Source organism: Fulvia fulva, chromosome 10 (genome assembly GCF_020509005.1).
Source record: "Fulvia fulva chromosome 10, complete sequence".
Taxonomy (NCBI): Eukaryota; Fungi; Ascomycota; class Dothideomycetes; order Mycosphaerellales; family Mycosphaerellaceae; genus Fulvia; species Fulvia fulva.
This window is the reverse complement of record NC_063021.1, coordinates 785,483-811,874: the sequence shown is the minus strand read 5'-3', so window position 1 is coordinate 811,874 and position 26,392 is coordinate 785,483. Positions and strand designations below refer to the sequence as shown.

At 53.3% G+C, this 26,392-nt stretch overlaps 9 protein-coding genes across 9 annotated transcripts; 5 read left to right on the top strand and 4 right to left on the bottom strand.

Annotated features, from left to right (window-relative positions):
* Positions 1 to 173: 173 nt before the first annotated feature.
* CLAFUR5_11831 (uncharacterized protein) lies at positions 174 to 2,420 on the bottom strand (the record flags this gene model as incomplete). Its single annotated transcript, XM_047910979.1, has 1 exon — positions 174 to 2,420. One exon carries the CDS (start codon positions 2,418 to 2,420, stop codon positions 174 to 176), a length of 2,247 nt encoding a protein of 748 aa, XP_047767208.1.
* A 730-nt stretch (positions 2,421 to 3,150) lies between these two features.
* Positions 3,151 to 4,335, top strand: CLAFUR5_11830 (uncharacterized protein; the record flags this gene model as incomplete). The annotated part of the gene is made up of 1 exon (XM_047910978.1): positions 3,151 to 4,335. One exon carries the CDS (start codon positions 3,151 to 3,153, stop codon positions 4,333 to 4,335), a length of 1,185 nt encoding a protein of 394 aa, XP_047767069.1.
* A 445-nt stretch (positions 4,336 to 4,780) lies between these two features.
* On the bottom strand, positions 4,781 to 5,376 carry CLAFUR5_11829 (Ubiquitin-conjugating enzyme E2 2; the record flags this gene model as incomplete). The annotated part of the gene is made up of 3 exons (XM_047910977.1): positions 4,781 to 4,904; positions 4,969 to 5,193; positions 5,270 to 5,376. The coding sequence occupies 3 exons, from the start codon at positions 5,374 to 5,376 to the stop codon at positions 4,781 to 4,783; spliced, it is 456 nt and encodes a 151-aa protein (XP_047767244.1).
* Positions 5,377 to 6,039: 663 nt separating this feature from the next.
* Positions 6,040 to 7,002, bottom strand: CLAFUR5_11828 (uncharacterized protein; the record flags this gene model as incomplete). The annotated part of the gene is made up of 1 exon (XM_047910976.1): positions 6,040 to 7,002. The coding sequence occupies one exon, from the start codon at positions 7,000 to 7,002 to the stop codon at positions 6,040 to 6,042; it is 963 nt and encodes a 320-aa protein (XP_047767240.1).
* Positions 7,003 to 7,921: 919 nt separating this feature from the next.
* On the top strand, positions 7,922 to 8,747 carry CLAFUR5_11827 (Peroxiredoxin PRX1, mitochondrial; the record flags this gene model as incomplete). Its single annotated transcript, XM_047910975.1, has 2 exons — positions 7,922 to 8,254; positions 8,310 to 8,747. 2 exons carry the CDS (start codon positions 7,922 to 7,924, stop codon positions 8,745 to 8,747), a joined length of 771 nt encoding a protein of 256 aa, XP_047767480.1.
* Positions 8,748 to 8,879: 132 nt separating this feature from the next.
* On the bottom strand, positions 8,880 to 11,196 carry CLAFUR5_11826 (uncharacterized protein; the record flags this gene model as incomplete). The annotated part of the gene is made up of 5 exons (XM_047910974.1): positions 8,880 to 9,998; positions 10,047 to 10,154; positions 10,344 to 10,379; positions 10,429 to 11,130; positions 11,179 to 11,196. The coding sequence occupies 5 exons, from the start codon at positions 11,194 to 11,196 to the stop codon at positions 8,880 to 8,882; spliced, it is 1,983 nt and encodes a 660-aa protein (XP_047767479.1).
* Positions 11,197 to 12,080: 884 nt separating this feature from the next.
* On the top strand, positions 12,081 to 17,454 carry CLAFUR5_11825 (putative E3 ubiquitin-protein ligase mug30; the record flags this gene model as incomplete). The annotated part of the gene is made up of 4 exons (XM_047910973.1): positions 12,081 to 12,167; positions 12,266 to 12,422; positions 12,481 to 12,753; positions 13,628 to 17,454. The coding sequence occupies 4 exons, from the start codon at positions 12,081 to 12,083 to the stop codon at positions 17,452 to 17,454; spliced, it is 4,344 nt and encodes a 1,447-aa protein (XP_047766886.1).
* A 3,751-nt stretch (positions 17,455 to 21,205) lies between these two features.
* Positions 21,206 to 22,127, top strand: CLAFUR5_11824 (uncharacterized protein; the record flags this gene model as incomplete). The annotated part of the gene is made up of 2 exons (XM_047910972.1): positions 21,206 to 21,719; positions 21,769 to 22,127. 2 exons carry the CDS (start codon positions 21,206 to 21,208, stop codon positions 22,125 to 22,127), a joined length of 873 nt encoding a protein of 290 aa, XP_047766885.1.
* Positions 22,128 to 23,411: 1,284 nt separating this feature from the next.
* CLAFUR5_11823 (uncharacterized protein) lies at positions 23,412 to 25,595 on the top strand (the record flags this gene model as incomplete). The annotated part of the gene is made up of 2 exons (XM_047910971.1): positions 23,412 to 23,549; positions 23,640 to 25,595. 2 exons carry the CDS (start codon positions 23,412 to 23,414, stop codon positions 25,593 to 25,595), a joined length of 2,094 nt encoding a protein of 697 aa, XP_047766888.1.
* Between the last annotated feature and the right edge of the window lie 797 nt (positions 25,596 to 26,392).

Below are 26,392 nucleotides of genomic sequence, written 5' to 3'. Positions count from 1 at the left end.
TGCTAGCAGTGGCTTTAGTGAAATGCTACATACCCGAGATACCTAAACTATGGTGAGCGGAGGCACGTTCACATGCCACGCCTCTGGCATTATCTTTCTCCAGACCTGGACGGAAATCTCTGAGCCGCTTCCTTGTGACCCACATCGCTACAGAGCTCAGCTGACGACGCCGTTCACTCGATCATGAGCTCGTCTTCATCGTCCTCCGCTGAGAGATCGATCACATTCGCGGCACCTGCTCTGGCTGACGGTGGCTGTCCCTCGTCGACGTCCATTGCGTTCTCGTTCTCGTTGTCGACGTCCTCTGCCGTCTCCTCGACCTCACCATCTTCAGCGTCGTCGTCAGCAATCTCATCTTGATCCGTGCTATCCACCTGCGTGGCTGCTGCCATCAGACCCCACGAGGTGCCAGGAACAGCTGCACTTTCACGTCGCTTCTCGTCCTCCTGCCGCTGTTTGCGAGCAGCATGATAAGCTTCAACACCACCACGCTTGCCGTCCATTACTTCCAACGCTTGTCGCCAGGAATTCATGGTCTTTCGAGTGCGATTTTCGTCTTTGACGCCCACGAAACGTCCATTGATCTCGTGTAGGTCGAGTTGCTCGATTCTAGTATCTGCCCAAAACCAAGATTTTCCGGCTGCTCGATCGATTCGACTGTCGTGCTGGAGGCTGTACTCTCGCGCTTGGCGGATGGCGGCGAAGCCTTGCGATAAATCCAGGATCTTCGTTTTCTCCACTGGCTTCGTGTTGACGGCCTGAAAGCTGGCAGGCGGAGGCATATCAATCGGTGTGGCGAACCAGGCCCGCACTGCAGACTCCTCATAAAATCTGCCGGCAACTCTCTGGAAAGGTAGCTCCAATTTACCCTTGCCATCGTTTGGGTCGCCCACGTAAAACCAGGTGCCGAAGCCTGAGAGAGCTGGCGGCGCGCCACGTTGTCCCGGTGTCGCTGGGGATTTTCCAATCCCTCCAAACGACCTCTTAGGATCCAGCGTAAAGGCACGGCCGCAGATATGGAGACAATTGACGTATGCTTCTCGATTGTCGTAGTCATCGTCAGAGGCTTCATCTAGGTTGACGAAGCGTAAGCGAATCGAGGTCACGGCCAAGACATCAGTGATGGAGTCTCCACGCTGTTCACCAGGTTTGGGAAACAGACGGACAATGTCCCCGACCATGATCATCTCTGGGCCGAGATACAAGCCTCTTGCGAACAGTGTGGCGGACGGCCAAGTACCCTTGAAAGAGTATTTGCCTAGAATGCAAAGGCTGTTGGCCACGGTCATAGCATGCTTGAGCGTCACTGGCCGTTCCGTTTCTTCTGTGCTGCCAAGGCACTCTCGCCAGAAGGCGAAAGGTCGAATTGCATGCAACGGTACATATTTGTGCTGTCTGGCGTGGTGCTTGTCGTTACTTGACGGTTCTGACATTGGTTCGATTCGGAAGCCAGAGTAAGTCACGTTTTGCCTCTTCTGCTGAGATAAAGTTGTCAAGTCTTCGGGTGAGACTGGTTCTTCTGGGGTTTGAGTCACCACACCGACATCCCATCTGGGCTTGTCGAGCCATGTTGAATCCTGAGCATCTATGCGACGCAAGGTCTGGGCAGATTTATCCCAGGCCAGGCCGTCATCCAGGACATTGCGTGCAAAGAGCACGACCTCTCCTGGACGTGGCACATAGCTGGGTAGGTTAGACCAAGAAGCAAACAGCTCGTGCAGCATCTCGTTTCCAGCGCGCCAGTCGGGTGACATAGAGTCTATGATATTCTCGCTGACGCTTGACTCTGGACCCGCAGCCTGGAGCTTGTCGATCAGTAGTCGATAGAGATCCGTCGTTCCCTCGGCATCAACCTGTTTCCTTCGCTGCGCTGGTGCGGGAGAGTCTGAGGTCAGACGACCCTGAGGGAGGTGTTGTAGGAACTTGGGGTCGGTCCTTGGAGGTTCAGCAGATTTCGTTGGCCTCGAAGAAGAGCTCGCAGCAAAGAATCCTGATCTTTCAGCGGGACTACCACTGGACATTGAATTACCTGTACTGGTAGCTTTCTTGGCAGTCTTTTTGCCTGAGCATAGCGGACAAGGACAACCGACGGATCCACCATGATCCTGTAGGTGTTTGAAGTGCGGGTATATCTCATTGTTGGATCTGAAGTGCTTACCACTGGGGTGGCCGTAGAGGTATCTGTCGACATGTTTCGTATCGCCCCCGCGAGGCTTGACCCAACCAGAGTAACCAGTTGGAAGGCGATCGAGTCGATAGGCATACCCACCTGGACACCTTTGATCCTTTGCCCACATGGCAGCAATTTTTTCGATGTAGTGCTCGTCATCCTGGTACATTCCTGTCGTTTCCGGCGGTCCAATGCCAGTGCCATCGGAGTCGGGCCCAGTGGACAGGACAATTGTCTCTGCAGGCGGCATTGTCACGTTCTCAGCGTGTGGTCGATCTCACGGCGCGTTCCTGTCCATGTACTAACGCTGCTGCGCTGTACTGGTTGCAATTCTTCAACCCAGCACAAGCCGCCGCGTGGATTGGTGCGGCAACCGTGAGGGCGAGTGCTTGTTACCACTGTCAATTGGTTTGCTCAGCGCATCGCGTGGCTGACTTCACATGAAGACCAACAGCTGCCGACCTCACCTCAGCCACATCTGGACATCAGAGCGAATGTTGCTGGCAGGCGTCTGATGCTGGACGAGGCTGTCGTGGCTGAAGAAGGTCCAGTGAGTCAGTGACGAGTGGTGGTGAAGGCGATGCCGCGCCGTTGTTGATCGCCAGAGGTTGTTGTCCCAATATTTGTGAATGCTCCAAATAGGAAGAGCTCAAATGAGCAGTAGACAGTGCGCTGGTCTGATTGGCAGGCGCATCCAGCTGATCCCTGCTAGCGTGGCTGCCACTAGATGTGCTTCACCGAGGGACTCTCAGAGTGCTCCTCCTTCTCTGCCAGTCGGAATCGCGACTCGCCATCCAGCAGTGCCATCTCATAATTCTCCTTAGTTTGTAGGCGGGCGTAGTCACAACCATGTAACAAAGCACCCGAAAGAGTTGTTCTTTCTATCTTGTCATCTGCAGAGTTACACCACTTGTCTGAACAATTACCATTGACACCATCCGCAAGCCTTCGACTGACGTCGACTTGTTCCGTCGCACGACATGTCGGACAGCTCTACGCAGATTCCAGACGCTTCGCGGAGACCAGCTAGCAGGAGAATAACCACGCCCTCATCACAGCGTCTTCAAACGATCACAGAAGGACCACAGTTCAACGCACCGCCTGTCCCACCTAAAAGTATCCTGCGCACAGGATCTTTGTCATTATCCTTTCCACAACTTTTCGGTTCCTCTACGCGACCTCGGAACGATAGAGGCAATAGTGCCAGCACGAGTCGCACGCCGCCCCCAGCATACGAACGATCTGGGTTCCCACTTGTGGTTGAGGATAATTTCCTAGACAGGGCTGGACCCATTGAAGGCGAGAAAGTCGCAGAGCTCAGGCGGCAGCGTAGCCACCAGAACAAAACTCGGGGCAGCGTGTGGAGAATCGTCCTAATATCGACCGTTGCCTTTCTAGTCGTGCTAGGGTTGGCTGTGGGGTTGGGAGTGGGCTTGACTGTGGGAAGGAGGAAACATCAGAACTCGAACGGCGAGACTGGCGCGGCTTCGGAGAACAGTACCAGACCTTTCCCGTTGGGCGAATACAGCATGGTCACAGCACTGAAGCAAGTCTCGACAAACTGCACTTCCAACGCAGCTACGTGGAGCTGCTATCCCTACAATGTCTTCGATGCATCGAACCCTTTGCAGACCCGAGCGATCTTCAACTGGATCCTCACAAATTCCTCCAGCGACTACGCTACGATCAACACAGCATCAACCCCCGACGAAGGCGTCCCCGCGAACCTCACAATCAGCTCGACCGACAACCCTCTAGCGATCACTTTCGAGAACAGTTCTTTGACCTACATCTCACCCTCGTCCAACTCAAGCTCCGCCAGATACACTTTCAACTTCGTCATGGAAAAGGCCGTCATCCCCTCAACATCGATAACGGGCGATAACGGTCTCTCACAATGTTTCTTCAACCAGACCATTTTCACGGGAACACTTTATCTCTCTGCCGGCCGGACATACCCCGAAGCTGGCAGCTCCAACACAACAGGCAGTACCGGGTTTCAGCAGTGGCCATATGCGATCGAGATATCGCAGACAAGCCCTGGCGGAACGGATGTCCCAGCTTGCTACCAATATACCAATAGAGTCGTTGGCGCGAGGATAACGAACGACCTCACACCACAGTCCGCAGACACGCAATGTACTTGCGAGTATCAGAATTTTTGATGGATCTTTAACGCGCTTTACGAGTCAGGACGGCATAATTTGATTGGATGATACCCAGGGAAGCGAACAGGACGGATATATCGGTGTACACAGGAGTACAGAGGCGGACATAATGTACAATCAGATGGGCTATGCAGTTGCATGTTAGCATTCATGCTGTCTTTGTCAGGCAGGCTGCGGCATTATTGAACTTGCACGATGCCATTGCGGTCAGAACGGTCTGCTCATAAGAGTGCTACAATGTGCAGTACAGTAACTGCCGCTTCAGGAACGTTGTCGTTAGATCTTGGTATCTCGTAGCAAAATGCCTCTAGCACGCCTGAACTCCGCGCTGATGCCCTCCTCTCCCGGGCACCTTAGTATTGACGAATCGATCATGCTTGTTGGAAGCCGTCTTCCCCGCCCTTCCATCAATGTTCACCTCTTGCTTCTCAATTGGCAAGGTTTAGTCCTCCCAGCTCTTCTCGACCGTCTCCCGCACTCGTTTCGTGTACTCTTTCCGGTTGTCTTTGTATAGATTGCTCGCTTCGACGTTCGCAGGGCTGGATGTGTTGGGGTCGTTCAGTAGACTGTGGGCGCATATGTCAGCAACTCCAGTGCCTTCACCTCATATTTGACTACAGGCAGCCGTACCTCTGGATACTCGTCAAGATCGCAGCTACGTCGTATGTCGGGCTCCATCTATTCTGCAAAATGTCCAGACACAGCTCGCCAGTGCCGTAGACGTTTGGGTGGAACATCTGGCTGATGAACTTGACGCCGGGGGGTTTGTTCGGGTATTGCTCCTCGAAGTGCATGACGAGTCTGAAGGTGCCGTCTTCAAAGGGTGTGTCTGATGGGCCTATGATCACTGCGTTCCTGTTATTCGACCTTGTCAGCTTCCCCGCCGATCGCTTCGTGATGTGTGTGTGTGTTTGTGTGTGTGTTGCCATACCAGGTCATGACGTTGTCCGCTATCGGGCTTGCGCTGACACCAGCGGGGGGATCTGTTTGCATGCGCTTGAAGTCACGCATCAAGCGTCTCCGTGCTGCTGTCGACATGATTGCGGCTTGCTCTGCTGATTCGCAGGCCCAAGAATGTTCTTGAGCCGCTCTCTGTAGCTTCGTGCGGGCCCGTCGGTGGGATGTGGGGTGCTCTCTGGTCGACGTTTGAAGTGGTGGCGTGATGGGGTGAGTCGAAGGTGCTCGTATCGCAGGGTGATTCGCAGTGTGCTGTTCGCAGATTTTGTCAGGATATTTGGAGGGGTTGTGTTGTAAGGGCAGGAGTCACGAGAGCAATCAGAGGTGAACTGTGATGGAGGCCGGGGCGGCTGTCGGTCGATGCTCGCCGGGATCTCAGCTCCCGCATTCACTTCTCTCTTGTGACGCTTCACAACAGCAGCGACACGTTTCAACACCATCTCGTGATCGAACGGCTCAACATGCGAAGCTCAGACTCAGACGCGCATGTCCGCGATTGTTATAAAAACACTTTCAGGCTCAGCCTTCCTGTCTGCTGATGCCTGAAGCTGAAAATGGTACATAGGACCGGTAAGCAGTGCACCCAATGATGGTTGCGAGACAATTAATACACATGTAAGGGAGGTCTAATCATAGGCTGATACTACTGACTACTGTCGAATTCTCTGCTTCTTCAAGGGTCCTTCACTTACTCCGCAAACAGGCTCGCAGCAAGACCATCTCACAAACTATAGCTTCTCCTTACTAAGGCGCATTGCTCATGTTCCATTTGGCAAAGAATTCCAGCGCCACATGTGTAAAGTCTAGCACTTTTTCGCGTCTACACGCTGCAATTCTCTGAGCATCCGCATTGTCCCCTTGAACGTCCGGCCAGCAGTGTCCGCCTTCGAAGATCTGGTAGTGGTCAATCACATTGTCATACGCTCCACAGGAGTAAGTCGTAATGTTATAGCCGCCCAGATCACCAGATCGCTGAGACTTCGCATCCGGACCGCACGTACGATGACCCCACCAGGTCACCCACTGGGAGATATCTGGAAGTGGTCCTCCAGCACCATCCTCTGTTGGATGGTAGGGAATGGTCCCGTCCTTATCCCCATGTGCTTCGAGGATGGCCCTCTTCTTCGAGCAGCTGTCCTTGCTGGTATCTGTGTACAGTGCAGCAGCAGCCATGCCGAAGGCAGCGAACTCGTCGCCATTGTCTGAGCATGCGAGGGTGTCGACGAATCCTCCGCCGTTGCTCTTCCCTGAGGCGTAGATGCGAGAGTCGTCGATGCAATACTTGGTGCGCATACGGGCCAGAAGATCCGTGGTGAATTGGAGATCATTGGTCTTCCTTGTATTGGGGTAATTTGCACCCTGCCAGGCGCCATCAAGGCCATCAGGATAGACGATCAGGTACTCCTGTCCTGCAGCGTACTTGTCATACTGCGAATTTGTGGACTGCTGGTACCCATTCCCGCCTCGACCATGATAGTCGATGATGAGGGCACGAGGCTTGCTTGTGTCATCGTTGTAACTGGGAGGGACGTAGACGCTGTAGTTCCTGCTGTAGCCGCCAGACTCAATATGGTGTGACGCGGTATCGTTGTTGTAGCCAGCATGATGCTCGATGCCACAGCCGGCAGAGGCTCTTGACTGTAGAGGCGAAGCGGTTGCGAGGCCGGCGACGAGTACGCCAGTCGCCAATGCTTTCGATGCCACCATCTCACCGATTCTTTCGATCAAGAGATAGGGAGGTCCTTCAGAAAAGTCGATCGAAGCTGTTCAATGACCTTGCGCTGTGTAAGTCCTGCTGAAGTCTGAGACGTTCCTCCTAGACAACATATATAGGGAAGAGAGAACCTTGATCGGGAAGATTTAAGAGGCAAGACTTGCGCAGAGCATAGCTGAAAGACAACAATAGGAAACTCAAATGTTATTGCGACCTCAGGAATACTCTACCTTCTTGCGGCTATGATCGCCGTGCGCATGGGCTTCGAGCGGAGTTGTGGGCATCTGTTTGCATCAGTATTGAAGAAGGGGATGTCTCGAAAGTGCTGTGCATCGCATACGCGAGATTCGTCATAGCGAACTTGCTGTCTTACTGTCTCGACCCACAGCTGTGATGTGTCTATGCATTGTCTTGCCGTCTTCTCCAAAGCATCGGGTAGCCAGAGACAGCAGTCCGGGACGCGGCTGGATGATGTTCCATTGGAAGCTTCAAGGCCACAGGTGAGGTACTCGGCTTTCCTGATCCCCTTCGGCTTCAACGACTGCATAAACGGTACGAGTCTATTCCTGCCGCGTGCCGTACTGTTGACGTCTGCTGATGACCAAGCGTGGGATCGTCCTGTAGTAGCTGAGCTGGAACGACCATCGAGCTCAAATGCACTACCCGCAGCGCAAGACATGTGATCGTTCCAACGCATCGTCTATGCGAGGAGGTCGTGCAGGAGGAGAGGGGAGAACTTGGTAGACATGTGAAAGAAGATGAGGTCAAGCTTTCCTTTGCGTGCCGTGCCTTGCAGGGATCAAGGCACGGAATGACGCCACTCAAGCCTATCGATTGAGAGCTTCCGCGACAGTGGCACAAAAGTTTGAACTGCATCAATCAACAAGCTGACAGTCCACCATTGCAAGCACAATGGCAGCCTCATTCGCACGTAGCGCATTGTTGCGCACATCTCGTCTAAGCGCGACGCCCACCTCGTTCGCCTCGCGACAAGCTTCGCCCATATTCAAGCGATTCCTCGCTACACCAGCAGAGCAGCCACGGTTGCGTTTGGGATCAGTTGCACCAAACTTCCAGGCAAAAACGTCAAAAGGAGACATTGACTTCCACTCATGGCTGGGTGGTAAGTGGGCGATCCTGTTCAGTCATCCAGCAGACTTCACCCCAGTCTGCACGACCGAGCTGGGTGCTTTTGCGCGGTTGAAGGATGAGTTCGAGAAGAGAGGCGTGCAGATGATCGGCCTGGTAAGGATTGCGCAGAATATGCTGTTGTCATGTCGGTATACTGACCAACCAACAGAGCGCCAACGATCTGACCTCTCACGGCAAGTGGATCGAAGACATCAACGAGCTCTCGAAGACAAACCTCCAGTTCCCAATCATTGCCGACGCCGATCGCAAAGTTGCATACCTCTATGACATGATCGATCAGCAAGATTTGGACAACATCGACGAGAAGGGCATTGCGTTCACAATCCGATCTGTCTTCGTAATCGACCCAAGCAAGAAGATCCGGTTGACGATGATGTATCCTGCTTCAACTGGACGCAACACCTCGGAGGTGCTGAGGGTCATCGACTCCCTGCAGACTGGCGACAAGAAGGGAGTGACCACGCCAATCGATTGGCAGGTTGGTGATGATGTGATCATTCCTCCATCTGTCTCCACCGCGGACGCCAAGAAGAAGTTTGGCGAAGTCCGGGAGCTGAAGCCATACCTCAGATACACCAAGATCTAGGTGTGTTGGGTGCGACATACAGCTTGTGTAAAGTAGCTCGAACGATCGAGCTTGCTATCTGAAGAGATATCCTCCATGAAGGCTGTAAGTCGAGTTCATGTTGTACTTTTGCGTCGGGCCCCATCGCTCAACTCATGGTCTGTGTCGAGCTGCGTTGGCTGTGGGAAGGCTGGCGACAGCCGGCAATGCTTTCGCGATCTGCTTTCCAGGATACGTCCGAGGGTCATCTCCAGCGGTTGCATCGTCACCAGTCTTTCTTCCTCCGCCTCGCCAGATAGGGAAGTTTCGTGTTTGTGTCTGCCTGGGCTCAACTTCAATCACTACACGTGGTGCACGCCCAGAATCTTGTTTAATCTTGTTCCAGGCCGAACAGTCTTCGTCCCTGCTGCGCACTGCTTCTTTCATGGACTGTCGCCATTGATCTTGGAGGTTCTGCTCGTCTTCATCCTCTGGCATAACGTCGTCTATGATTGAAAAGTCGCCTTGCAAACTTGCAGCTACTCCATCAGCCCACTTCAGTCCAACATCTCTTGAGATGTATGACAGGCGCCCAACGATCCACGTAGCTTGAGCGATAGCTGCAGAAGATGAGTGCGACAGTCCTCCTCGCACAGCTTCGGCCCAAGCCTGAATGCCAATCCTCTCCAGTGCGCAAGTACCTGCGAAGAAGAGCGGCCAGATTGAGGAGTAAGCCGTCACAAGAACGCAAGGAGAGTTAAACGCGGGCGCTGCATGGCCCATCTGAGGCGGCGTTCCAGCACATATATCATCTGTCATTTGTCGTCGCACTCTTCTGAAGTAGGCCAGTTGCTCGTCTTGTTGTTCCTGCGGAAGCTTGAACCGACGGGTGAGCATTTCTTGTGTCCGTGTCAACATGATTCGCATGCTTCTATATGTATTCCATACGCTTGCCGCCGGATGGCCGCCGTAGGAGTGCACTATGCCTTTCCAGACATGGGGAGAGTCTGCAACTTCTAGGTCTTGAAATCTCCATAGCGGACCTTTAGCCATGGTATCGATAGACCATTGTATCACGCGGAGCTCGATCTTGGTCGCTGCTTCCATAGCCTCAAAATCAGTCAGCTGCCAAAGTCGCATTTTGCTTCTCAGAGACGCGAAGTTGTAACAAATACGCGAAAGCTGATCAGCTGGAACCACCAAGTCGGAGTTTGGGGACAATCGTTCGAGTTCTTGTTCAAGATCCCATAGAAACGCGGGAGGCTCCAGATCATCCCAGATGCACTGCACCACCTGGACATGTCAGTCTCTCGCAACAGCAGCAATGTTCATGTTGCTCACGATTTGGGCTCGCGTTTCTCGAAAGAGCATCCTCCCTGCTGAAGTCTTGAACTGCGCTTTTCCACGAAGTTTTAGCAGTTGTGTTGCGCCTTTGATGTGTGCTTTCCACTAAGGGTCACAGAGGTCAGCGACTACGTTAGTTCGCAGGCATATAACACCCAGCCTTGACTGCCTCAAAGCAAGATTCCATTGGGACGGGGCTTTGCAAGGTTGTAGCGGAGTCCTCTGGTCGAGCAAGCCGGCTATTGCGAGGCATTGCGAACTTGACCTCAAGAAATATGCACTCGATTCACTCACCGATGCAATCGATTGCCGGCTGTCGCAGGTGATGTTCTACACTTTCGTTAGCATTGTCTGTGTGCATTACATGCAGAGCAAATACCTCATAGTAGCTCAACATGCTGACAGCAACGAGACTGTCGTCTCTTATACAGCGTTGCGGATCTCGCAGTGCGCTATTAAGCAGACCAAGAGCCTCGGCGTACAATGAAGTCGAATATTCTCGACCAAGGACCACGTTCTCCACATTGACCAGTGCGGCCATGCCACAAGCACGAATTGCAAGACTGAGGGCTGGATCCATGGTGGTCGACCTCGCCCATTCGCGAAGGAACATCCAGTGCCCATTAGGTGACGTGAAGTGCGACATGAAATAAGTAGTAGCAACTTCATCTGCAGAGGGCTTGAGAGTGGTTGGTACCACAGAACCGCTAAACATGATCAAAGCGGCCGTGTCATGATCAGTCCATGAATAAGAGTCGAAGTCCGTGGCCTGTGAGGCCATTTGCAGTGAGACGTCGATCGTGTCGTCGCTGCTAGATGATGAGTCGCTGCGTGGCGTAAGGGCATTTGTGGTCATGGGCGTAGCGACTCCATTCTGTACTCTCGTTACCGCGACTGTGTATCGAGCTTTTTGGCGGTCTGCTTTCTGTTTGACAGCAGCGCTCTCGTCGTGAATCTGCAACTGCGTTGTGTCTCGATATCCAGAACATATCTTCTTGAGTTTGACACATCTTTCACAGGCTGGCTGCTCGAGACCGCAGCGCTTCTTCGCCTTGCGGCAATTCTCGCAACCAGCTGAGGGCTACGGATTGATCAGTCACGATCATAAGAATCAAGAGAGCTGACGTACCTTCCCTCTATACACCATCTGTGGGTATAGATGCACTTCGTGCAACGCGATGCGGTGACAGGGAAGCGCTGTGAATGTGCGGCTGCTTGGCTACAATACAGTGTGATGTATCCTTACGGCGGGAACGCCCAGTGCCACTGTTATGTTAGGTGTATATGGGTCTCGGCTACGTCGATGGCCTTCAGGCAGTGAGCACCAGCAGCGCAAGAAGTTACAAAACGAGATGGCGTAGCACAGCCACAAAAGATGTAGATCGTTATCATTCAGCCTTGTACGCATCTACAGGCCCGGAGGCGGTATCTCTAGCCATGAGCAGCAAGGGCAACAAGTTATGACGGTGGTTGGTAGGCAGCATTGATACGATGGGATTCCTGATCGGATGCACCGAGCTGAAGTCGGCCGCTTAGCAGCGGAGCACGCACTGCCACCGACAGTACATGTGACTTTCGAGAAGTCGTGCTCACGCGGTATGCCCAGCAACATTGCTGGGGCATTTGTAATGATGTGACGGACGGTTGTGCTGTCCTCCAAGCTGAAGGTGGATGCATGCAGGCGGACAAGGTCTTTGCGGCGGACAAGACATCACGGATCATGCCGAGTGCTTCAGAGGCCTGAGGCAGGAATACTTCCGACTTAGGCCTAGCTGCCCTGTGCCAAGCCCAGACACAACTCGATTTTGTTCGGGAAGGCACGACCAGAAGTTTGACATTGCAAGGACGTAGATCCACGACCACGACAACTCCTCAATACCGTCAAGGTGCGTCTGTACGGTGTGCAGCCCGATACGAATGCGATAGTCCCCTCGAAAGAACTACGACGACCACGCATACCCGGCATTGGACTCGCACATTGTCCACGAGACACTCCATCGCAACCAGGACAATCGCTAATAGTGGCCACAGATGGGTGCCCACAAGTACCTCGAGGAGCTTCAGAAGAAGAAGCAGAGCGATGTAATGCGCTTCTTGCTCCGCGTGCGCTGCTGGGAGGTACGAAACACCGACATACCATGAGCGGCATATGGCACTTCGCGTGCTTGTGTCTTGATTGTACTCGTTGAACATTTGCTGAGAGTACATCAATCTAGCTCCGCCAGCTCAACGTGATCCACCGCGCTTCGCGCCCATCTCGTCCAGACAAGGCCCGCCGCCTAGGATACAAGGCCAAGCAGGGCTATGTCATCTACCGCGTGCGTGTTCGCCGTGGTGGCCGCAAGAGACCCGCACCAAAGGGTGCCACCTACGGTATGGTGGAATTCTTGGACATGGAATACGGGCATTTGGATACTCATACATATCACAGGCAAGCCCACCAACCAGGGTATCAACCAGCTCAAGTACCAGCGCTCGCTCAAGTCCACCGCTGAGGAGCGTGTCGGCCGCCGCTGCGCCAACTTGCGCGTCCTGAACAGCTACTGGATCAACCAGGACAGCACCTACAAGTACTACGAGATCATCCTCGTCGACCCACAGCACAAGGCCATCCGCCGCGACGCCCGCATCAACTGGATCGTCAACCCAGTGCACAAGCACCGCGAGTCCCGTGGTCTCACCGCCACCGGCAAGAAGAGCAGAGGTATGAACAAGGGCCACCGCTACAACAACACCAAGGCTGGTCGTCGCCACACCTGGAAGCGACAAAACACCTTGTCTCTCTGGCGCTACAGATAGATGTAGGTTGGAGGACGTGGTGCTTGTTGCTATACTGTTGTATGGCATTCACGGTGGAGTTGCAACGGTTTGGGGGCATCATCGGTCAGCGCAAAGTCGCAAAAGGAGACTTTGCACATGCCGGTTACAGTCAAGCGGTCCAGTGCGGTTCCGCGGGCTAGATGAAACGAAAATGAAATCATTCGAGCGTTCGCATCTTCACATTTGCAGGAATGCAGCAATGAGCCAACCACCTCTTGCATTAGATCTTGCCTCGTTCAGACTCCTGTGATACTCAACCGTGCTTGCGTGATCTAGTCCCTTGTCGTGCTCGTCTACCGGTGCAATGGGTGGAAGCTAGGAGATCTTCAGGGCGACGTCAAAGCCACCCCTCGCTCGCGCTGCGCAACACGAGACTTGGCGTCGCTTTGTGTTTCGTCGTTCACTCATCCTCCAACTTCGATCAATCATGCTGGCGTCAAAGCGTCACTTGCGTGCGCCTAGTCTCTGTGCCTCCGAGGCGCAGCCTGGTTGTTGCTTCTTCCTGCACCACCCCGAGCCACCATAACGCCAGCTGCCACCGCCGCCTGCCAAACGTTACTGCTCCTGCCGAACCGCTACTGACAATTGCAATTCTAGTGGTGCAAGGAAGCGTTTGAGGGCATATCCACTGCATGCGAGGTGCAGCTTGTTGGACGACTTTGGACAGTTTGGTCTCGATCTTGAAGTTGGGTACTACAACGACCACGACGCCGCAGATGCTACACCCTAGCTTCCGCTACTGATGCCTGGGTGGTCAGCACGGCTGCTGTCTGGGGGCGCTGGCAACAATACTGCCAGTTCCTCGCGCGGCCCAGCGAACAACAGCAGCAATCAGCGCAAGCCTGTACCACGAGCGCCCACAGAATACATCGATCCGCCCACTCTCAACCCAGAACGCAATGTCCCGCCCCCAGCAGGAGCACGGGCTGCCAGCACACGACAGCACGCCCATAGCCGATCTGCGAGCAATCCATTACCAAAGCTGTTTGGACGCATGAAGAGCAATGGCAACTTCCACGATCGCTACCTTCCGCCTGACAATGTACTGGTACCGGTACTCGACCAAGGCCCGCAAGCGACACCGACCAGGGTGATGTCAGGCAAGAAAGGCAAGATAGATGAGGAAGGAAAGACGAACAGGCACTGTATGTGTTGTGATAGCACTGTGAAGGTGCCGAGAGAGCTCGAGAGGTTCAGGTGCTTGTGCTGCCTGACCATCAACGATTTGAAGCCAGCCGAACAGCAGGCGGACAGCGACAAGGACAGGCCACAGGTCAAACGAGCAGACAGCTACTCAGCCTCGTTACCAGCTGGCGTACGGTTGCCACTATCGATCGAGCACACCCGTGCAATTATTGACAAGTGCCTGACCGCGTATCTGGAGGCAAGATGCAGGCGTCCAACAGATGGTGTTCAGGGCAAGGGAAAGGCTGCTCTGGAGAAGGAAGATGTATTTGAGCCTGACGAGTGGTGGAACAAGGTGCCACTGAGTACGCCAGATCAGGAACATGAGGGCAGGCGTCTGGAAGATCCGCCGGTCTCGACGTCGCCGCCCGATACACCTCGAGACGCTGACAAGACTACGCTCCCGAGCGCAACCATTCGCGATATAGATGAGCTTAACAAGTTCTCTGGCACACGTTTGGACACTCCGCCACCAGAGCAATTTCCCGCTGCACATTGCCTTGCTGGTCCGTCTAATGTATCGACGCCACAGCCTGCTCCCCTGCCCACGAAGCCAACGAGAAGACCGCCACCGCCTCCAATGCCTATCCCGAATAGACGCCCTTCGCACAACTTACTTCCCGGTGGTAACCTCACGCCAAATGGACAACGTTCGCCCCGTCCCGCCAATGTGAGCCCGAGGATGACGGCACAGGAAATGCAACAGCGCCGACATCAAGATAGGATCAAGTCGATATTCAGACCTCTTGAGAATTACCTGGCTTCCGACTTTGGCAATTTTCAATGCCTCAACCGTTCTTTCAGCACTGTGCGTCCCGCGTTAGGTAGCCGGACGCGTAGCGAGAGCCATATCAAGACGCCACCGCCGGAACCCGCTACTGACGTCCAGCAAAGCCCCATGGACGGTCTTTCCGAGATCGACGCCAAGACGCTCCTGCTCGGGGATATTGGCGAGAACGGACTGTGGTGGACTGGCAAGGTTGATCGTAATCAGTCTGACAAAGCCCTGAAGCGCAAGAAGGTTGGCGAGGGGTCCAAGAAAGCAGTATCGTCCAAGTCTCCCAACCTCAATTGGACGGATGTAGCAGTCTGGTATGATCTTGTCCACTCCGCTGGCTCTGACTGGATGGCGAAAGCAGAAAGTCTGGTGGAGATCGACCCGCAGATGCACAAAACCAACCTGCAGGGAGACGCCAATGTTGAAGAAATCGAAGAAGATTTGGCAGAAGCGAGGGAACATGCCGCGCGAACTCTGCTTAAGATCACAGAGAACTCCTTGAAGCGGCCCACGAGACCGATCAAGGATCCCGAGGACCTACGATGGCTGCTCATACTACTATCCAACCCTTCCTTGTATCCGGGGACCAAGCCATTCAGAACACCGTCGTATGGGAATCGCCTGATGAATCGACCTCCATCCCGCCGACAGCATGGCAAGATGCAACCCAGCCCAATGAAAACATCTCCAAATAAGGATTCTTCGCGTCAAGGCAGTCAGCACAACGGGTTGTTGAAACGAATATTCGGGATCATGGCAAATTCGTCCGAGTCATGCCATAGGTATCTAGTCAATTGGTTCGCTCGTCTGGACGAACCTCATTTTGTGAAGACTGTGGATCTGGTAGCCAGCTTCGTGACATATCGACTTGGCAAACCGATCTCGGGGCGCTCTCGCAGAAAGAGCGGTGCTATTCATGATGGAGGTCTGATTCCAGATCTGTCTGGCTCAGCGATGAACACTTCTGCGCAGTTGCATTCTGCCATGGGTTTGAGTGGATCTGTCAACAAGGGCTCGACAAACCCTACTGGCGAACCTGAATGGGCTGCAGACTGGCAGATCAAGGCAGCGGCCAAAGTAATGTCCCTGCTCTTCTCCGCCAACAATGTCTGGCAAGGCAAGTTGCGTGAGCCAGGATTGCGAGTGGACTCCCTTGTGGCCGATAACACAGCCTCCGCTGGAGCACAAGCACGAAGAAGTGGCCAACTCCTGCACACGTCAAGCTTCTACAACACATTACTGGACTATCAAGACATGATAGCAGACTTCAAGGTGTGGGAGTCGAAGCGAGACAAGTTTGCCTTCTGCCAATACCCACTCTTCTTGTCTATGGGAACGAAGATCAAGGTATTGGAGTATGACGCACGTAGGCAGATGGAGCTCAAAGCACGGGAAGCATACTTCGATCAAGTCATCCGGCAGAGAGCGATTGATGGGAACTTCCATCTACGTATCCGACGCGAATGCATGGTAGATGACAGCCTTCGCCAGATCAGCGAAGCAGTGGGCGCTGGTCAAGAGGAGTTGAAGAAAGGGTTGCGGGTGCACTTCACTGGCGAGGAAGGTGTTGATGCCGGTGGTCCAAGAAAGGAGTGGTTCCTGATGATTGTGCGTGATATTTTCGACCCGAACCACGGCATGTTCATCTACGACGAAGACTCGAACACTTGCTACTTCAACGCAAACTCTTTCGAAACCTCGGACCAGTACTACCTTGTCGGGGCACTTCTTGGCCTGGCGATATACAACAGCACGATTCTGGATGTTGCGTTTCCACCATTTGCGTTTCGAAAACTGCTCGCTGCAGCCCCGTCATCCATCACCAACCACTCGAACGTGTCGTCGCTTACAGGCACGAAAGGTCAAATGACGTACACACTGAGTGATCTTGCTGAGTTTCGCCCATCACTCGCCGCAGGCTTGCAGCAGCTCCTCGACTTCGACGGCGATGTGGAGGCCACTTATTGCCGAGATTTCGTCGCCTCAGTCGAGCGCTATGGTGTCGTGAGCAATGTACCACTCATACCGAATGGCGAGAAAACACCGGTCACCAATGCAAATCGCCATGAGTTTGTCGAAGCATACGTACGCTACCTTCTGGACACGGCAGTAGCTCGGCAGTTCGAACCTTTCAAGCGAGGTTTCTTTACAGTCTGCGCTGGAAACGCACTGTCATTGTTCAGAGCAGAAGAGATCGAGCTTCTGATCCGCGGCAGTGACGAGTCCCTCGACGTCGACTCTTTACGCGCCGTTGCGCAATATGAGAATTGGCGCCACTTCCAGCCGCCGCACCAGCAGATCCCGAACCCGGCAGAGTCTGTGCCAGTCGTTCAGTGGTTCTGGGAGCTGGTTGCCGAAGCCACACCAGAGAAACAACGAAAGCTCCTGACCTTCATCACTGGTACTGACAGGATACCTGCTGTGGGCACTACCAGTCTGGTCTTGAAGATCGTAGCCGGTGGAGACGGCTGGGGTGGAGGAGGTCGTGAGGAACGAGCCAGATTTCCAGTAGCTAGGACGTGTTTCAATATGTTAGTGTTGTATCGGTATGATTATCGGGAGCAGCTAGAGGATAAACTATGGAGAGCTGTCGATGAGAGCGAAGGGTTTGGACTGAAGTGAAAAGAAGCGAGCGAGGTTGCACCACGGTACTGTAGCGCTGGCGCAGCTGGTTCGATAGCATGTTTGGGGCTGGATAGGTGCGATCGGGGGATGCATGTTGGATAGGGATATCCACATTCGTAAGAATCACAAGGTAGAGCTCGAATGCGACGAAGATGAAAGAAGTGAGGTGAAGTGATCTGCTGTCGTTCTACGTTGTGTTTTGGGTGCACGTGGCACGAGTCAGCCAATGGCTGAGTATAACGAAATGCTTGGTGTCGATAGAGTTGACAATAGGCGATTGTGCATAACGTGCTTCACCACCGAGCGGGTCACACTACCGAGCGGGCCACACTACCGAGCAGGCCACTTTTGCCAAGAACTGTACCACTTCCACTTTGATTGCGACGGTATCTTAACACGACGACATCCTATAGAATCGTTACTAGGAGGACAATTCCTCTTCAGATTCTTCGCTATCTAGCAAGTCTACTTGACAAGTGCGTACGTTATGCCCCGACTCGCCACATCGCTTACAGCGTCGTAGCCTTGGTGCTAGCCGAACACCATCTAGCGACTCTCTACTCACTTCCTGCCTCCTAGTATCCTCTGGAGGTATCAATTGCGACGCCTCATCGAAGGTTAGAGACCCTCTAGACTGAATGTACTTGCGCTTTCGTGCTTTCCGCTGTGTAAGGGCCTCGTTAGACTTGCGTAGCTCACTGATCTCGCTTCGCATAAGAGCCATCTGATACGCTATCTCTCTACTCCCTTTCACAAGCTGATGCACCCCTTCCTGTAACGAGTTTGGCGATGAACCTGCCCGGGCACGCATTTTGTTCGTTACTAGTGTCGATTGAGAGTCGAATTCTTTTGTAGTTCGTGGTGTCTTCGACTCCTCAGGGGTAGAGTCCGGAGCTGGAGGGGTTGGCGTACGTAGCTTGACATCAAGCTTGTCTATCACTGCCTATGGATTGAATGGAACCAAACCAGCGCCTCTGAAGCTCGATAGGATGTTCTCCTGTCTAAATACAGCGTCATGGGCTGCCCGGAAGGCGCGTAGGAACTCTACTTTGTCGATATGAGTGATGCGCTGGCGTACCAAGCCCGAGAGCTAAGCACCGTATGCCTTCTTCAAAGGCGAATAGCAACCCACATCCAATGGCTGGAGTAAGTGCGAGGCGTGCGATGGCATACATAGGGCCAAGATCTTGTATTCCTTGCACAGATTCTAGAATGCCTTCGAGTTGTGGCTCTCGTGGCCATCGATAATGAGCAGTCTCTATGCCCCAGTCGTACGAGCTACAGTATGCTTCTGGAAATGCTCTAGCCACCGTATACCGAACTCATTGTTGGTACAGCCGTTCTCTGTTAGCCCGATTGTCCAGTCTAGACCCAAGTTGCCGTCTTGGTACTAGGTACTGATGTGCTGTTTGCCTGCAAGGATAACGTAGGGTGGGAGCGCTGTTCCGTCTGCACAGATGGTCTCAATCACTGTTGCCCATTCTTTATTGCCCTGTTGAACGACCTTCCTCTTTCCACCACGCCTTTCTGAACCCGCAACGACGCTCTGAGACGTAATGACACCCATCATGAACCCTGTCTCGTCGAAGTTGTAGGTGTCCTGGTCAAGGATGCCATACTTCTCCTTCATATTACGCACAAGCAAGAACCACTTCTCGATAACGTCTGGATCTTCCATCAGGGCTCGCTGACGATCGTATCCACGTGTCATGCGAACCTTTAGCTCACGATGCCGCCCAATGAACCTGTCTGTCCAATTGAGACCAGCGGGCTTGAGACCCTTCTCTTGTAGCAATGAATCGGCCATTGCTCGTACACTAGCCTTTGATGGCGGGAAACCTCTAAGATCCAGCTCGAGTATGTACTCAAGTATCACCCTCTCTTCTAGCTCTGTAAGCTTCTTCGAATTGGGCTCGCAGTCACCCCGAGGAGGTCGTCCATTCAATCGATACCCTAGTGTAGTTCGAGACGCGTCGTATACCTTTGCAGCAAGTCGATTCGTGATTGTCGCGTCGCGTTTCGTGGCCTGGACAGCTAAGGTCAGTTTGGCCTCGTTTGAAGACAATACACGCTGTAATGGTGGTTGCATAGCTGTATCTGTGGAAGTGGTACAGTTCTTGGCAAAAGTGGCCCGCTCGGTGGTGAAGCACGTTAGTTGATGCTACATCACTACAGTATGCTTTGCCTGTAGCGAGGAAGGAGGTTGATCGAGGTACTGTGCGATGATCTATGAAGAATTCGGTTCTGCCATCTATACCAGCTCGGGAAGGTGCCATCGTCTGGCAGGCATGGAAAGACAGCTCGAGGGACAGAGTTGACATTTATCCAGTTGCCAATTCGTTGGCTGAAGGGATAGAGATCTGGAGTGTGTAGGTTCAGTATGCAGCGGCAGTGCCCGATGTTTGAAGCAGCCCAGGCTAGGACTGCATAGGTCGATGAAGGCTCAACTTGTTGTCGCTGGTTATGTCTGGTGGCGATACATGGCTGACTGACAGGCCTCGTATTGAACAACGGGCAACACGCGGCAAGTCCATCTGGCGTTGGTCGTCGGATACGAAGACCATGCCGGATACTCTCAGCAGTATTACCTCGGCGGCGACATCGGGGCTGCATAATTTCCCGTTCTGGTCAATGTCTGCAACCACTGCTCAAGATATTGATCACAGTGGCTTTCGTCGAATCGATCTGTTGGTGTTGACGACTTTTACCATGTTTGATTACATCCCAGCCGGCTCAGAAGCATGCCAATGCCATCAACAAGACATGGAGCTTGGCAAGAACATTCTTCAGGTGGGAAGGATCCAGCGGCTGCAGTAAAGCAAGCCGTCAACGCCACAAACCTCCTGACCGCGTGGCCGCACTGGGAACGGTGGACGCTCAGCCGAGCGCTCACGAGATCTGACATGGCGTCTATTCTCGTTCAAGGTCGCATAAAGCTTCGCAGGCTTCACGGTGGCCATATACTGAGGAGCCAGGTTCAGAGATGAAGCAGCAGCGCAATACAGTCTGTTTCGTACTAAGTTTCACACATCCACGCTGAAACGCCAGCTTTCCCCCAGCAGCCGGCTGCTGGGGAGTGTCTTGGCGCCGGCTATGAGCTCCTCGAGTGGCTTGCTCGAGGCGTGTGGGTTAGGGCTGGCCTGAGATCTGCGAGATGAGTCGGCGGGATGCGATGTCAACTTTAACGAGGATGCGGAGATTGACAGTCAGTCGTCGCACGAGGATGACGCTGCGAGGACAATGATTGGCATTGATGCTGCTGTGTTTGCGTCCCAGTGAACGGGTTGTTGCTGTGTGCACGAAAGACACGAAGACAACGATTGCGCAGACAATGGTTGTGGTGATGGATCTGACGTACGCCTCTATGTAACATTGGCAACGACATGCAACGCGTGGTAAAAGTGGGCACCGGGCAAGGGTACCAGACGCCCAGTCGGCGGTCGGGATCGCATGCACGGTCCTGCTGTCACAGAGTTGAGTTTCCTAGTGCATCACCCTTGTCGAGAAAGGAGGGACTTGTCGCGCGGAGCGCGCTACTACTTTCCACTGCACATCACTGCAGCTTCGGCTATCACTACTACTTGGCCACGAGCTACCTCTCTCGCTTCCACTACATTTTGAACTGCTTTCCCGCACGTCACCTTGCGGAGTAACGATCCTCTCATTCCAGGCTCGAAGAAACAAAACATCCAGTCGTTGCATGATCCATATTGCTTAATTTCGACCACCGGAGACTACTGCTTTCACAATGGCATTCCAACCATACACACCCAAGCCAGTCACCGACATCTTCACACACGACACCGACATCAACCGACGAGAATGCCGCCGTGTGGTACCCATGAGAGTGCTCGCCCTGGGTCTTGGGCGGACAGGTACTGCTTCACTTAGGACGGCATTAAAGGATCTTGGCTTCAGCGACTGCTACCATATGATGTCTGCATCCGTCGAGAACCCGCCCGACTGCCTTATGTGGTCCGACGCGCTGGCTTCAAAGTACGACGGCAAGGGAAAGTTCGGACGTGATCAGTGGGATCAATTGACGGGTCACTGCCAGGCAATTTGCGACTGGCCCGCAGTTGCCTTTGCGAAGGAGCTCATTGAGGCGTATCCAGAAGCCAAGGTCATCATCACGACTCGCGATGTCGACAGCTGGCACGCAAGCACAATGAAGACTGTCCACTGGCGAGCCACCGAGCCTGAACTCAAGCTAGTGTCCAAGTTTGACTGGGGAGCTGGCCTCTACCAGCCAATGCTGTCAAGTATGTTTCCATCGTTTTGTCTGATATGTTCCCACTAACGATTGTTCAGAGTTCTGGACTGAATTTTGGGAGGGCGACTTCGAGAAGAATGGCAAGCGCCGATTCAACGAGTACTACGATGAAGTTCGGTCCCTGGTTCCCAAGGAGAACCTGCTCGAGTACAAGATGGGTGAGGGCTGGAAGCCACTTTGCGACTTCCTCGAGGTGCCCGTGCCAGAAGGCAAGAAGTTTCCTCGCACCAACGACACGGACGGTTTCGTTGACCGCTGCCGCAAGAGGAACCGCATGCAGATGATGAATGTGCTCTTCCGCGCGACTGTGGTTGGCGGCTCCTTTGCAGCAATCATATTCGGTGCCAGCATGACCATTCGCAGATTTTTCGGCAGCCGCGGCTCCCTGCTGTCATGAGTTGCACACGCGGCCGTCATATGCGGTGAGCCGCTTTGCTTGTTCTTTCTGCGAGGAGTTGTGAGCGGACATCGGCGTCCATTGGGGGCAGGGTCAGGCGTTGTGTGACTAGGAAACGGCACTGGCCGATATCACAAATCATGGATTCAAGGAGTTGACGGGTTTCCGGATTCCTTACTAGACGTTCACAGCGAATACGGCGGTTCGGCGGCGCAGAGCAGCTGACGCTCGCTGGAAATGCGTAGTGTGCTAATAACCACACTACACCACAACTGTCCGAGGCCAGCAATGTGAATGAAGACTTATGCCACAACTGTTACGCTCTACCTTCACCTATACCCTCGTACGTACTGGTGTTTCGGATGGTAGTAAGCTCGCACTCGTGCCTGGACCACATAGACTTTTGCAAGGAACACGCGGCTTCGTATCCTTGTATCCTTGTCAGCGGGTCTGAACATGGGCCTGCAAAGCATGGAGAAGGCTGCTCGGGCGTTTGCATGACGCAGGTGCAACACGAAAATGCTGTGGCACCTGTCGTGGCACCCGACTCGTTTGATATGATGGCAGATGTGCACTGCGGAGCGTTGTAAAATTTTGTGCTGTCGCCGGAATATCTAGGGGTCAGCTTTCGAGGCGGCGAACGCGTGGACTGCACAATAGATGATATCTGGGTGCAACACATAGACACCCATGCGGTCAGCTCGGGACTGTTCCACAGTGAAGACGCAAGTCCAAGACAACGTCCGAAGATCTCGAGCGGTTGCTTGTTTCATGATTGAAGCGCACGAACGGCCGTGGAGCGGCCATATCTCGTAGCGCTACGAGACCACGTCAATGGTAGAGGGGATGCCATCCGCAAATGACCGTCGGAATGCAGGTGACAGCATCAACAGCAGAGTTGACAGTTCCTGCGACCGTGCGGCGTTTCGCTCAGAGTGTCGGTTAGGTACAACGAACTCTTCGTGTAAAAGAGTTCAGCGCAGGCTCACTTTCAATTACGGCACTCGTTGACCTTTACAGGGCTGATCCAGCAATCGCAGCTGCAGACCAGGTTCCGGTCAGCATTCTTGCTGAAGCAACGCCCAGGCCTATTCGAGGATCTCTTCCTCTACCTCCTCTATCCACACCTCCGGCGAAGTACTGCAAAACGCCCTGCTGTATAATGCCATGATCTACAGCTACCAGACCTAGCACAACACGACGTCTTCTCGCGTGGCACTCCTACATGTTGTCACGTTCACCTTCTTTTGCGTGATTGCTGCAGTGGGCTATTTCTACTGGAGAATGACCTTCTCTCACCACCACACCTCCCACCTCGGGCGCGCTTGGATCTGGACCTGTATATTGCTCGCCACTCTCTTTGCGCCTGACGTTGAAGCTCAACTCAACAACGGTACTTCACCTACACACCAGTTCAAGTCGGTAAGTCTCACCTTGTCGCACCTTCCGCACTTTTCCGGCTGTGGCCAGCAACTGGCAGTCACGAACGCTAACACTACATCCATTCAACAGAGACCGGATCTCCACGCACCTATAATCGATTTTACTATCCTTCGCCCGGAGCTAATCACCCCGGGATACATATTCTTTGCGCCGTTTCGAAACATCGATCCAGGACCGTACATTTACGATAATTATGGCAACCTCGTCTGGTCAGCTGCTGGAAGAAGTGGTCCAAAGACTGCACACGCACCGAAAGTATGTCAATACAAAGGGACAGATCATCTCTGCTACTTCCACGGAGAGCAGCACCAAGGCTTCGCTCGTGGTCAGGGAGTCATCCTGGACCAGAGCTATAGGGTGGTGAAGACGGTAGAGAGCTCTGGCGCAGGCGCGAGCAGTGATATGCACGAGTTCAAGATCACACCCCACTCGAATGGCACGACCGCATTGATGACGGTCTATCAGCCCAGGCAGTACGATCTCACAACGAATCCGAGGTTCAACCTTCAAGGCGGTCTAGGCTGGGTCGTTGAGGGAGTCTTCCAGGAGGTTGAGATTGAGACTGGTCGCGTTGTATTTGAGTGGCGGTCGCTCGACCACGTCGATCTTTCCCAGGCTTGGACTTTACCAGGTACCACGGACACGAGCGGAGACGGCCTTCACGAGCAGTCACCTTGGGACTATTTCCACATCAATTCGATCGACAAGAACTACGAAGGAGACTACCTGATTTCCGCGAGACACACCAGCACCATCTACAAGGTTTCTGGCAAGGACGGAAGTATCATGTGGTCGGTTGGAGGCAACAGTCCTACCATCAGCAACACGAACTTCAAATTCTCTTACCAGCACCACGCCAGATGGATTTCGGAAAACTCGACTCACACCACATTCTCGTTCTTCGACAATGCCAGCAACGCTTATAATCGGACAGGAGAATACTCTCACGGCTGGATCGTATCAATTGACCATACCGTAAAGGTGGCAACAATGATCAAAGAATGGGGAGCGCCGGAAGCTCAAGGAGGCCTGCTGTCAACGTCTCAAGGCAACATGCAGTTATTGCCAAACGGCGGTGCCCACATTGGCTGGGGCGAGCATGCCCACTTTTCTGAGCACACAGAGGATGGTACATGCGTACAGTATGGCAAGGTCGCAAATCGCGCTTCCAATGTCATGATTTACCGGTCGAACAAATTCAACTGGACAGCCCAGCCTATAGAAAAGCCTGCACTGTGGACATACAGTAGGATGGGAGAGAGTGATAGTACCAATGAGCCAGAGTCGATGAGATTCTGGGTCTCTTGGAATGGGGCCACAGAAGTGGCGATGTGGAACTTCTATGTTAGCGACAGCGCTTCCGGGCCATGGGAGTATGCTGGAACTGCTAAGAAGGACGGATTCGAAACCGAGTACGTCCTTGACAAGTTCGCGCAGTGGTCCTACGCTGAAGCACTGAATGACCAAGGACGACCTCTCGATGCCAGTGTCATCGCGAAGACATTTGTGCCGAGTCTGAAGCTGAGGCAATTCTGTGGAGATCGTGGGTGCGAATACGCCAAAAAAGTGCCTCCGGAGGAAGTAGTGCCATATCATGCTGAGAACGAGGTCGCGAAGCATGACTTGTCACCCAATCGTGGTTTCAATACCAAGCAGTACTACATGGATATACCGCTCCCAGAGGAGATGGTACCTGGATCGGACATCAACTTCGACGAGGAAGCTGACGAAGACGAGTACTGCACAGGAAATGGGCGCAAGACCAAGTACAACACCAAGACTTGGTCAAGCGGAAGTACAACTGTCGCAGCTGGTACCGGAGTTATGGTAGGCTTCACAACTGCAGTGATCGTTTTCATGCTGTGGAGAGCTGGCGCATTCCGCAAAGTACACGGCAAGACATCCGAACTGATGGAAGAAGTCGCACAAACGCGATTTGGATCGAGGACACTGGGTCAGTACATGCGAGTTCGAGATTCGGATGGCTTCGAATCTGGATACAGCAGCTCCAGCGGGATGTCCTGACTATGGCACGGGCATCAGGACTGACGACCACGATCGTCGGCATGACGAAGACGTGTATAGGGCGTGCCATTCGTTGCACATCACCATTGCTGCGTTTTTAGCGAGTGGATGCATTTTCAGGCGTAGTATGAAATGGCGATTTTGAGCGTTGGGACTCAAGAAGGGTCCACTCATGTATGTACTTACTTCAAAAGTGCCGGAGGGTCTTTCACAGACGTTTTGGTACGATCTACCTCCGTCCCGTATCGATCTTGCTCGAACACACGGAGATCTCGTATTCTCACATGGCCATGCGCATCATTACGGAGCGTGGGAGAACCGTTCCCACGCTACCGTATACCTTAATACAACGACGACTTCAAGGGCTGCTTCCTTCTGCGACCGTCTGCATGTCGTGTCATCTGCATATTAAGCCTTCCTTCTTTTGCCACGTAGCTGCTATGACACACTCGTACACAGTCATCAATACGAAGCTTAGATCTGTTTCGTCCCAGCTACATGGTCATTAGCGGGCATTTGTCGGGTGACCACGGCAAGCTGTTTATGCTTCACGATTTGATGAAGTGCAATTCGAGGTACACATCAACCCTGTGACTGCAGAATAATAATACAGCCATCATCGACAGTGACTCAGCGAGACGAGATAGTAGAGCGCTTTCTGTTCCTCATCAGACATCGCTTGCGTTTACAGGCCAATCTGCTAGCCGCATCAGAATCGCAAGTGTAAAGCAAGCCGTCTCAGCCTTTCGGATATTGCACTCCGTTAGTGCTTCTTGGCTGCATCGTTAGCGTGACAT